Source organism: Channa argus, chromosome 18 (assembly GCF_033026475.1).
Source record: "Channa argus isolate prfri chromosome 18, Channa argus male v1.0, whole genome shotgun sequence".
In the NCBI taxonomy this organism is placed as follows: domain Eukaryota; kingdom Metazoa; phylum Chordata; class Actinopteri; order Anabantiformes; family Channidae; genus Channa; species Channa argus.
The window spans coordinates 9,503,036-9,515,438 of NC_090214.1; the positions used below are offsets into that span (position 1 = coordinate 9,503,036).

Genomic DNA, 12,403 nt, shown 5'->3' on the forward strand with positions numbered 1-12,403 from the left:
GTCCCAAACAAAATTTCTAAAGTTAATCTGTATTTAAATCATGGGTTTGTCTGCGTGTTCTCTTTAGCCCAATTTCCTGCATGCAGAGGATACGATCCCTAAACAACTTCTGATTAACAAACGCTGCCATTTGTGTTTGATGAGCACCAGGGCCCTGTGGTTCAACTTTACCCATACATTATGCTTGTTTTCCTCTGATTATGTTATAAAATTATGATTCACTACCACCAGCTGCTAACATCTTTTGCTTACACATAATTTAGCAGCAGCAGATCCACCTTGTAATAATTCCTTATTTTGAGTAAAGTTGCTTCATTCACACTTTAAGTAACATTACATAGCAAATATATTAGCAAAACATACTTAAAGTCCCACAAGTGCTCATTATGTGCCAACATGAGCCCCATTAGAGCAATATTATCGACTGCGTTATTAAATCATTATTATTGATGGACTAATTTGTTATTGTCATTTTAGGAGCTCATTTTCTTTTCTTTTGGCAAAGTAATTAGTAATAATAGCTGTCAGATCAATGCAGAGGGAGTAAACGAACATTTTTTACTGCAACATAGAACGATGTAGTACAAAATAAAAATAAGTACCTCAAATGTACTTTTTTACTTTCCAACACTAGGATTTATAACTCTCAAATTAATCTCAGATTCTTATACATGCACATTATTTATTTGCCTTTAGTAAAATAATTTGCACTTACTCTTGTCACAGATTGTTACATGAATCCATCCACGTGCGCACACATGATTTTCTCTAATCAGAGTTCATTTATATACAAAGGACAATCTGTGTTTTTCTGGAGAGATGTACACTGTATGTTTCTAATTTTGATCATTCTAATGTTTGCTACAGTCTTAAAGCAGAGCAAAAAGTGTTTGACTAAGGTGTATGTTTGTGTGTACGCATGTGCAGGTCCATGCCAACCAAACATATACCACGGGTGTTTTGACATATAGCATTTAGAACAGTCTGTGGTCTGAAGATTTAAGATGGGTTATTGCTTTGTGTAAAACCAAAAACTCGTTAAGGGTCAGACCATATAGATGATCAATCTCTGAATGGCCTCATTATATGCACCGCAATGTACCGGCCTCTTTTGCCTTCGATTTCACAGAGATAAGAGAGATGAGACGGTAATAGTCGTTTATCTGTCAGACCCTCCATCGCGTTCAAGCCGAAAGGGAAGGACAACACAGAAAAAGGGAACAAGGGAAGGTTCTGCATATGAAAAAACCCAGAAGGATGTCAGATGAACATTGGGAAAATAAAAAAAACATCTTTTAACTAAATCATGAAAACATTGTATGAAAACCCTGCTGTCTTTGGCATAGAGCTACAAATGTTTTAGGTTCTAATAGAATTTAAATATTTATGGGTCTACTTTTCAGTTTTTAACTGTGTCGGGGCACACTCAAATAAAAGAAATAAAACCAGGAAGGATTTTACATGTCAGTGGCACAGTTCATCTACTCAGTAGCAGTGTATGTTCTGTGAGGATATAGCCATCATGATTGTGTCCAAGTTTGTGTTCATATTTATTTCTCACGTTGCAATCAACTGATTTTAAGAATGGAACACTCTCATCCATGTGACTAAAAGGATCAGTAATGTTCAGCCATTTTTTGTACTAATAACTGGGTGCATAGGAGAGAAACTCCAAAGCACAGTCACCTGGTCTACAGACGAGATCTCATGGCCAGAAGCACAGTCTACAGTATTTCACATCCAAATTTAATGCATAAACACCTGCAATCAGAAGCCAACTCCAAGTTGCAAAGTAACAAAGTCCAAATTTGGCCAAGGGCACAATAACAGATGCACTGCATTTCTGTAATTACACTTAAAAGTCTCATCTTAAAATTCTTATGAGTCAAACTTTCTGTCTGTTTAGCATGGGGACAAGCTGCATATCTATATAGAAGGAAAGAAAGTTTTCCTGTTGTCCATAGATTTATTCTGAGGCAATAGGAGAGTCAGCTTTTACAACGTAGTCTCCAATATGTTGGACATTATAGGGGGGAGCTATTTAAACAGTGTGTATACTTGCCAGTTTCAACTGTCCACTGGACAGGGTGTAAGGGGTGGCAGAAGTGACACTGGTTCTCTTTGAGACATTCAAAGGCCTTCTGAATCCATTGTTTTATTAACTTTTTTTTAAACACCGTTGCTTTGCTGGCTCTTGCTATCAAGTGTTTACATACTGAACATGGGTGTGATGTAAACCTGTAGACAAGGCTTCAGGCCATGTGAGCAGGGGACCAAGCTCAGATCTGTAAGAAGGGGCTTTTGGATTTTCCCTAAAACAAATTGATGGAAATATAATATATGCCACAACACCTTTAGAAGTATCAACGTTCATTCTCTCACAAACAGCAGGCGCCATCCATTATGACTGGAGTTGGGATTTTGGGGGAGATGGTATGTGCGAGTGTCACATCCAGAGATGCAATGGCATTATTGATAGAAGCTGAGGGTTCAGAGAGAAAATGTCATTGACGTAACTTGTCCTGTGACGCCGTGCAGCTGAAGACAATGTGACCACTGAGAGAGAGTGGAAAAGAGCTTCACAGATAGAACAGAGGGATGTTTGTATGACTGTGTGTGTGGCAGTGGTAGAAGGGTTATATATGTATGCTATGTTTGTGTATGTGGTGTGTGTGTGTGTGTGTGTATATCTTTTCTTTGTATTTCATGCTGTGTGTGTAAACCTGTATGACAAAGAAGGAGTAGTGGCATGTCTGACATAGTTGTTAGTTCTCATTTGTTCAAGCTGGGACTAACTCTGTAAGACTAGCTGATGAATCACATTCACAGTCTTAGCTCGTGCGTGTGTGTGTGTTAGGTTTGCTTTTGTGCGCGGCAGAGGAACGGGCCACTGACAGTGTCCACTATAGATCAAAGACCAGGGAAACATTGAGAGGAGGACAGATGAGCTGAGAGGAGAAGAAAATAATCCTCCTATGCTTCTTCTCTTACTTAGACTTCAAAAACTTCAAAAACAATATCTCATGACCGTAGTGTAAATTTCATTCACTAACACCGGCTACCGTTTGCTCAAACAGCGTAGTATCGATCATCTCCCTATTTGTGTATCAACAGCCACTCACACATACCACACACTCTGGATCTAATTCTCTCTATCTGCTGCTCCTTCTAAGAAGAGAATAGCCCCTAATGAGGAAAAGAGAAAAGCAATTTTCCCCAGTGTGCTTCCTGTTGTTCTTTCCCCTCTGGTCTCTCTGTTTGCACTCTCCTCTTGTCTCTATCACTTTCAGCTTGGCTCTAACACGGTTTAGAGTATGTCTTCTTAATGGCTATCTCACTACTGCTTTCTGTCTCCCTGTTTCTCACCCTAAAACCCCCCACCAGCGTGGAGGTCTAAATCATGTCACAGCATGAAATAAAAGCGCCGAAAGGGGGCATGTAAACAATGTGTTCTTCTGTCTATTACTCTAACTTTTTAAGAGGGAGGTAATCTGACAGGGGGGTTACATTAAAGAGAGATATTAAAGCTATGAGAAGAGTTATTGTAGACACAGAGACAGAACAAAAGAAAGAAAGTAAAAAAGCAAACGCAAAGATAAACATGCTGAAAAGTGAAATTATACGAATCAACACAGAGCCCAACACTGACACCCACCTGAGCCAGGCTTAAAGATGCACTGTGATAAATAAGCTTTTATTGCCTTTCCTATCTTTCTCTCATCTCTACATCTTATTTCTGTGGTTTCTCCATATGACCACTCCCCTCAAACTAACTGCATGAATATTCTTAAAATTTCCGAATCTCAAGAAATGCACCATTTGGATAAAGGCTCTCAGTTGATCATTTGCAAATAATTGACACCCTCTGCAAACGGAATATGGGGAAAATTATGGTATAAAAACCCTACCTGGCAAGAGGAAGCAGTTCCAAGTTACAATCCAATAAAGGCAGATACAGACACTCCACACATCCCCATTAAAGTGGCCTACTGCCTCTGTCAAACTGCTGTGTGAGTGTTTGTAGCTGGCTAACTGGGCTGCTGTGTGTGATTCTGTCAGTGTGGGCTAGGCCAACTGTGAACTGTGCAGAGACAGAGAAAGAGAGAGAGAGAGCGAAACACAGTGAGAGAGAGAGAGAGGGGGAGAGAGATAGAGAGGGAGGAAGAGAGCATATGCCCAAGAGGCTAAGAAGGTAGACTCCCAAGCTGCACAAACAAGCGAGAAGGAAGGAGGGAGAGGGAAGAGATAGAGATAATGAGAAGAGACGAATGAGCAGTAAGAGCTCAGAGAGAAGCATGTGATTGCACATGTGTGATGGTCACCAAACATACTAACTGCTCTATAATGTTCTCCATGATTGCAGGTGTGTGTCTGCAAATATGTTTAAAGTATGTGTACATACATTGTGTCTATTTGTGCCTGCACAATGCCTCCGCCCTTCATTTTTTTGTAAAGACATTAAGGCACTATAGGCAAGTCCCACAGGATGCACAAAGCACAAAATGGACACATACCAGTTGTAAACACACACAAACAGACATGTGCGGTCAAAACACATATCGGACACACAATGCAGCTATAAAGTCACAAAGAAAACATACTGCGTGTAACCCCCCCCCCCCCCTTTGTATAATCACAATACTGCATTTTAACATTATCTCAAACAGCAGAAGTAGACTAACAGGCCATGTTTGACAGTCTGATGACCAAATATGTGGCATTCACTCACATGTCTTTGAACATTAAACAATAAAAATGTATATGAATCTTACCTTATGTTACATCTAAACCTATACAATCACGTCTATAAGCTTATTTTAAAGGTGTTTGTATATAATGCTACACAGATAATGTAACGTGCATTTTGGATTTATGTCATATATGTGTTTACTTACACAACACGCATGCTATCATAATCTCACTAAATGTGTACATTTTTGAAAGTTTTGTAGAGGGTGCTCAATTATAACCAATGTGTAGTGACAGTTGTTATTATTATTATTATTATTATTATTTTTATTATTATTATTATTTTGTCACCGTTGTCTAAGTCCCTGTAGATATGCACCGTATAGCTATATATAGATGTGTGCACCGTGTAACTACACTGAGTCATAGCCTGCCACAATAACCTTGACTTGGATAACATCAATGCACCATTTTTATCAAAACAATGCCTCAATAAGGTGGAGACCAGGAAGGACTTGAACCCTGGGAACCCTAGGAAAATAATAATAGCCCACTTTGATCTCAGCCAAGCCACTGACACCTTCTATCAGCAACGTGGGTTTGTTACATCCATTGTAATTCATAAATAAATACATAACTAAGAGGAATCTAACCGTGCATTTACCCACAAAGTTGAATCGCTGAATATTTCTGACAGTTGTTTTCACAAACCCATTTAGTTTGGAATCAAATATTATCCACGTTCAACACGGAGTTTTAGGTGCAGTTTGAAATGACACGATAGCACAAAAAAATGATTCTAATACAAGAAGAGGCTACCTACAATATGATACAGGCTGTAAAAGTGAAAGAAATGTGTCCTAATAGATAAACAAATGTACCTGCACCACAGCATCTGAATCACCTGGCATCTGTCTCTCACTCCCATTCATAAATAATCATCCTCTCTCTTTTCGCTCATCCATCTTTCACACTCTTATCTTAAGAGCCTCTCACTGCTACTTTTTTAACCTTCTCAGTGTGACAAACAACATTTGACAGTGAAAGGTAGAACACACACACACACAACAACTATCTATCACTGACAACATCCTTCAAGAGGTATAGTGTGACGTATAACAAGATAAATTTGTAAAACAAAAAAGCAGCAGCAGATAGTAGTTCTGTGTACGTGACAATTGAGTTTAATTTGATTTCTGCATCAATATTTAACAAGATAATAAATATAAGAGGTATTCAAGCATTTCAGATCCATCCTTTTTGAACTAGATTAGATTTGCGTCCCCATTACTAAGGAAATCTTACTTAGAAAAAGTGGTTTTAATTCATTAAACACGCATAAAAATAAACACAACATGGCCAAATAGTTGTCCTGCACAAAATGTAATGTTTGAGTATGTATTCAAAAAGTGAATATTCTGACAATCAGAAATAAGAGAGACGGGAGCTACATCTTTCATCAATTTTAAAAGAAACACATTACTGTGCAACATAAAATAATTTATTTATAAAGCCCTGATTCTATAAAGTTAAGTGATGTGCAGTTACTATGTCTTCACCTAGGATGCTATTTGCAGGATAGTTGTGATTGCACCATGTGCCAATTACACACACACAGCCTCTGCAAGGTGAAATTGTGATGCACACAGAAATTTTGATCACATTTGAAAACCACGTCAGCTATAAAACACAATCATCTGCACTACAAAGACACAACCAGAAGTCCCACGAAAGAGCTGGTCGACCTTCATACCGACAATACAGAAAAACACCATACATTACCTTAGACACAGGCATGAGGAAGCGTAGTGTGCTGGCTCGCTTGTATGAGTGTTTAAAATCTGCTATTATTGATGTGCGTCCTGGAGTATGGCACAGAATGGCACAGTTCATCTGCACATACACACGTGTTCAGCGCGGCACAGATACAGGCTGCTAATCCAATGTGACCGTATGTGATTTCCCCCCCCTGACCGTTTTCTGGATGTTTCAGTGCTTCTTTTCTCCTCCTTGTTCTGTTTCTTCACTGTGTTGTTGCTGCAGTGTCAGTTTTCCCCCAAGCTCAGTTATAACATGTGTGCCAACGTGTGCGCGAAAGACAGTGAGAGGGGAAATGAGGGGGGGGTAAAGAGGGATTTAGTGAAGGAAGGGGAAATTAAAAAAAAGAGATGGAATCAGGAAGCGTCAGAGGTGTGAAAGAAAAAGGAGGAATGTAAAAATGCAATGTATTAAAGACAGAGAAGGAGTGATGGTTATGAAAAGATCAAATGCAACTAACTCTCTGGAGACCAAAACAGCCAGTGTCTTTTCCCTCTTTCACTCTCTCGCTCTCCTCTTCTCTTCCTCTACATGCTATTTTTAGAAGTTGCTCTGTCACAAATCAAAGCACTGAATCAAAATGTATCAAAGAGCAGGAAGTAAGGGGCCATGTCTCTTGCACCTAATAAGACCCACGCCCACACACACACACATAAAAAACCCTGTCCGTTACAATGACCATGTGTCTGCATCAGACCTGAAGGGAAAAATGTAAGCTATTCATCAGGCCTTATCTAATCATATCATGTGCTAATAAGTAATGAGCTTTTCAGACAGCTATTTTAAACATTGTCAATTACACTGCACAGGCCGCTGTCTCCCTCACCACCTCTGGCATAAAGGTATTCTCAAAGAAGCATTTCCAGATTATGATATTTCCAGACATTTAAAACAACACAGTATCAGCTTAAGGCAAACACATTTTAATAGTTTTTAAAGCATTTTATCTCTGTCTTGTCATGTGTAAGTGGTACAATTGTGTTAACTTCTCAGCATCAGTACTGTCTGCAAATACTCATGTCCTCGTATCTAAAAAAGACCCCATTATTTTTAAATTAAACTATTATCCCAGCTCCACTGTATGCTCAGTGGAGCAAACATTTATTAGCGCAAAAAGATGGGTGTAATTAAAATTGAGAGTGAACAGATTTCATGCTCTCCTGCACCTTCTTAGCTTTGAGTCTGCAAGGTTCATATATATACACTGGTTCCTGTGCTGAATCATAATTGCCATTATATAACCTAGTTATGAATAGTTAAAGGTGTGCTAAAATAAAGCCAAACACCACTCCATCAGAGAGGAAACATTAATATTTAAATAGAGACAAGGGAATCAATCCTACAGGCTACGATGAATAACATCGCTGCGCTGTTTGTCTGTGTGTGTGTGTGTGTGTGTGTGTCTGACACAGAGACATGGAGTAGTAGACAGAGGGAAACAAAGAAAGTGTTAAATATAGAAAGAAAGAGTAAATTATGTCAATTATGGCATATTTGCACTTGGAGGCTAAATTTACATTAACTCTTCAAACATGACAAAGAAGCGAAGGTATCAAAAAGAAGTGCATGTTAAGTTAATTGGTGACCCTTAATTGGTGTCACCCTGTGTGTGTGTGTGTGTGTGTGTGTGTGTGTGTGTGTGTGTCAGCCCTGTGACCGACTAGTGACCTGCCCACAGTGTACCCCGCCACTCACAACCCTTAATAGGGAGTGTAGATAATGGATAAATGGATCGAAAGATGCTGAGCAAATGTGCAGCAGCACTGAACAACATGCTAATAATATTTACTACACGCATTTGATAACTTCTCTACAAAACTATGACTTTGATGATTGTTGGCCACTGCCTCACCTAAAGAAAACAGCATCACCCACTTACTGACAGACTACGTATAAACACTGGCCTGCATTAACATGCCATGAAAAATGATCTCTAACCAGCAGAATACTTGTTATCGATAAATAATAGCATAATATTACCAGTAATACCAAAAATACCATTTAGCATCTATCGCGCACTAGTCATACAAACAAACAATTGTGCAAACACTGATTGTTGATTGGAAGGCCATTCCTGTTGACAGCTTATCTTTGTGTTTAGGATTTTGTCAGCTATCTAAACTTTATTTCCCCCTTCATTGTGATGTGCCATCTAAATGACATTGTTCATTGATTCTGCTTAGGGTGCTTCTTAAAAAACACACTGGGTCACTTCTTTCACTCAAAAACTACACGGCATCAATACATAATACAGTTTCCCACAAAATATGATTGAATTTGCAATTTAGTTGCATAGGAATGTAACTTTTAGGAGTCAGGGTTGCATATGCAACTTCACAGTGATATGACAAAATTATGTAATGTTTCAGCGTGGTTCCTCATATCTGCTCCATTTGAACCACTTCTGAATCTGAATGTCACACATCCCAAAAATAGCCTGGAGTGTGCTGTACATGTGTTGTGTGCATGCATGTGTGTGCATGTGCAGGCAGGCGTGTGTGAAAAAAAAAACAGATGAGCAAAGGCAGGACAAATGGATTCATCCCTGTCTAAGAGACAATGAAGGGAAACGTGTGTGTATAAAAATTTTTTATCACGTGAACATGTAGCAGATGTTGTCCATATTTTTTGTTACTTTTAGATATTTTACATATATAATGTAAATTGGTACGTTTCATGCCTAAATGTCAATATTTAACATCTATCATTATTTATTGCCCCGTTTTTAGATTCCTGGCTCAGCTTTTTTGGCCTTTTCTGTTTCCTGCCGTTCATGAGGCCACCACCAGATGCCCTCGTGCTTTACACCCCTTTCCAGTCACCAGCTCTACCCTCGCCAACTATTCGCCTACTTCTCAGCCCTAGATATGTCCCCTACTTATATCATCTCTTCACCACATGCACATTGCCAGATATCCAAGTTCACTACGTTCACTGTGACTGTTACCACTTCTTGTCTGCCTGTTTTGGACTTCCTGCTTATTTTTGCACTTCACCTTTTGTGCGGTTCCTCTTACCTTTTTGCCTGGATTACTTGCCTGCCTGTTTACATCACCTGTACCTGGCTGTATACCTGTTAGCCTGGTCCCTATCCATTTTTATTTCGATTATGACCACTTGACTGTATCTGTCTGCCTGCTGAAATGTCTGGTTTTGGGTTATTCCTGGAAGATTTGTGACATTTATGGTATCTGACATGTACTGTACTGCACTTTATGATGTACATTTTAGTATTTGTTCTGTTTATAACCCCTCATTTATGATGAGGTATAGCACAGGTATGTAGCAGTCTCACAGATTGCTCCCATCCTCTCTGGACACCAAGTGAAAATAAACTGTCACACACATCGCACGCATTCCTTTTTTCAGCTACTTGTTAGATTTCTCCTCACATTCTTCCATGTCACTCACTGTCTAATACTGCAACACTGTGAGGCTGTCCTTGTTCTACCCTAGGATAATCTAGTTTTCTAGTGAAAATCTACTGTCCCTGTCACTGTCTCAACATACTGTCCATCACTTCTAATATGGTTTCTCCACAAACATAGGTGTTTTCATGATAATCCTCTCTTCCTGCGACACACACACTGATAAGCCACTGTTGTCATGTAAGGCCCACATGAAGGGCTAAAATCAATGTCATGCAGTGCTAAATTGCAATTAACCTAGAAACACGATTTCCTTTTACTCAGAAACGTAATGAAAACCACATGACATTTTCTATGAACATAATGAGGACATGTTTACATGTTTTCCTTTTCTGCCAAAATATTCAATCTGGCAGCGTAACATCCGGTTTGTCTATCTATAGTGTTATGAAACCATTTTATGGTTTAGTCTAGGCAGTTATAGCAGCTGTTTAGGGTAAGAGGAAGTTTGCTTAAACATTGAACTAATCCAAATCTTTCTCTAACCCTAATGTAAGAGATTTTCCTTCCTGAACCTAACCATGCTGGATGGTAATAAACTGCTGAATATAATATTGATAATGTCTACTTTTAAGTTGTGTAGGTTTGTACTTATTCAGACTAAACTGTCCCACATCTTAAAGAGCAGACGACAATCACCAGAGAACACTACAAATGCTCCATCGTGTCATCATTCTGTGCATAAACTCAGAGTTAAGCTACAAGTATACCACTAATGTGCAGTTTAAGGAGCACATCAATATACTAAAGGTGACAAAGACCAGGTGCTGTGTCGGTTCATGTCCCCTTTTGTCTGGAGTGCCAAATAGCACTTGAAAACACAGCAAAGACAGCAGCCCATGAGCATTTATAGTAGTGCTGCATATTCTGAGGTTGCATAGGAGAATAAGAAAAACCGAAGACCTGGAACTGCAGGTATTCAAACTGTGATGGTTTTCACATCACTCTCACTCATCACTGACCGCTTGCTACTACTAATCATAAAATGTTTTATTAGCTTGGTTAATACCATTGTCTCTTCTCCTACTGCCAGCAGGGTCTGATCTTATATTCCAACTAAAACACTTCGCAACAAACTAAGACAAAGGACGCTTGTCGACGGCCCAGCAATGGCCAGGAGCCGATTGTACGCCAGTTGCATCACGGGCCTGAGAATTAACATTTTTTTAAAATATGAAAGTCAGAGGAGCTGTTTCATGGAGGAGTTTCAGGAAAGTTCTCTAATGTTTGTGGGCACAACAAATTTTCTCTCTTTAATCTACATGTTCAGTGTGAGGAACTTCAGGACATTGACTTACAAACCGTTGACAGAGTACTGCTGCGACAGTTGGGTTAAAAGTTTACATCCCTTTAATGATCAGAAATGTCTTATTTGTAATACATTGACCAAGGGGGATGCAAAGTTTTGCACTAAAATAAGTGTAATTATTTTACTATAACTTTTTGACATACACTCCTTGACCATTTTTGTTGTGTTTTACATTGGAATGACATTTAAGGGGATGCAAATGTAATCCTTAACCTAAAGTAATAAAACATCTTCTGTGATCCTCAGAAGTAACTACTCAAGAACTGTAAAAAAAGGTAAAGTAAAATAATGAAAATGATTTCAGTTTGCAGCCCTCTTGATATGTAACTAAAAATGTACTTGGATGAAGAGACTTTTGTACTAGTTTAATGAAAATACTGTTTTACACATTTATTTTTTTAATTAAGGGGACTGCTCATGGAATGCATCATACAAACTGAAGAGCCACAGAAAGGTATATTAGGTATATGTGGTAATCAGGCAGGTGAAGGTGGTAGCTGTTGCTTTCATACAGAGTTGGCTTGCGAAGGTGGGAAATACAGTAAGACACTGGCAATGTCCTGACAAGTGAAAATTAGAGGGGAGGACAAATATGTACAAATTATACAGCTTTCTGATAAATATACAGTAAATACCATTAAACAAATAAATCTAAACTGAAGTAGAGCAATCTGTGTATTTTGTATTTGTTATTTGTATCTGCTACTGCTTGAAATGCAGTGTGCCCTACTAGTGTGATATGCAGCTCAAAAGATGGATATTCACTGACACTTCCTATCGGTCCAGAGCCTCATGTATCACTGATGGAGTGCATACTTATTTGCCTGAGGCAGTGGGACATGGTAGAATAGGAAAACCAAAATCAGGAAAAGAGAGAGAAACACCTTCCTAACTTTCATCACAAATAAACAGTTTGACAAGTAAAGTGAGAAAGAAGAAGAGGGAATTGAGAGAGAGTCACACTGCGTCATTGCTTCCTTCAACATAAATGCTGTATCATAACTTCTTCAGCAGCTAAAACAGATTCTCATAAATGTCAAATGAGACAACAAAGGAAAAGGGAACAGAACAGGCTGGGCCCAAACCTCAAACAATACACTTTGATCATTAGCCTAAGGCATCATTTATTAAATGATCACGTGAGCCCATGTTCTAATGG

General features: G+C 38.9%; 1 protein-coding gene across 9 annotated transcripts in view; it reads right to left on the minus strand.

Moving 5' to 3' along the window:
• Positions 1–12,403, minus strand: part of rgs3a (regulator of G protein signaling 3a) — a 129,176-nt gene that overhangs the window by 37,859 nt on the left and 78,914 nt on the right. The window contains exon 1 of one of the 9 annotated variants that reach the window (XM_067485054.1): positions 6,472–6,718. The exons of 7 other annotated variants lie outside the window; for them this stretch is intronic. In XM_067485054.1, the coding sequence (XP_067341155.1) occupies positions 6,472–6,582 (111 nt within the window). In that variant the 5' untranslated portion in view covers positions 6,583–6,718. Of the gene's footprint in view, positions 1–3,908; positions 4,066–6,471; positions 6,719–12,403 lie in introns of those variants that run through there. One more of the 9 variants, XM_067485055.1, reaches the window with a different exon arrangement.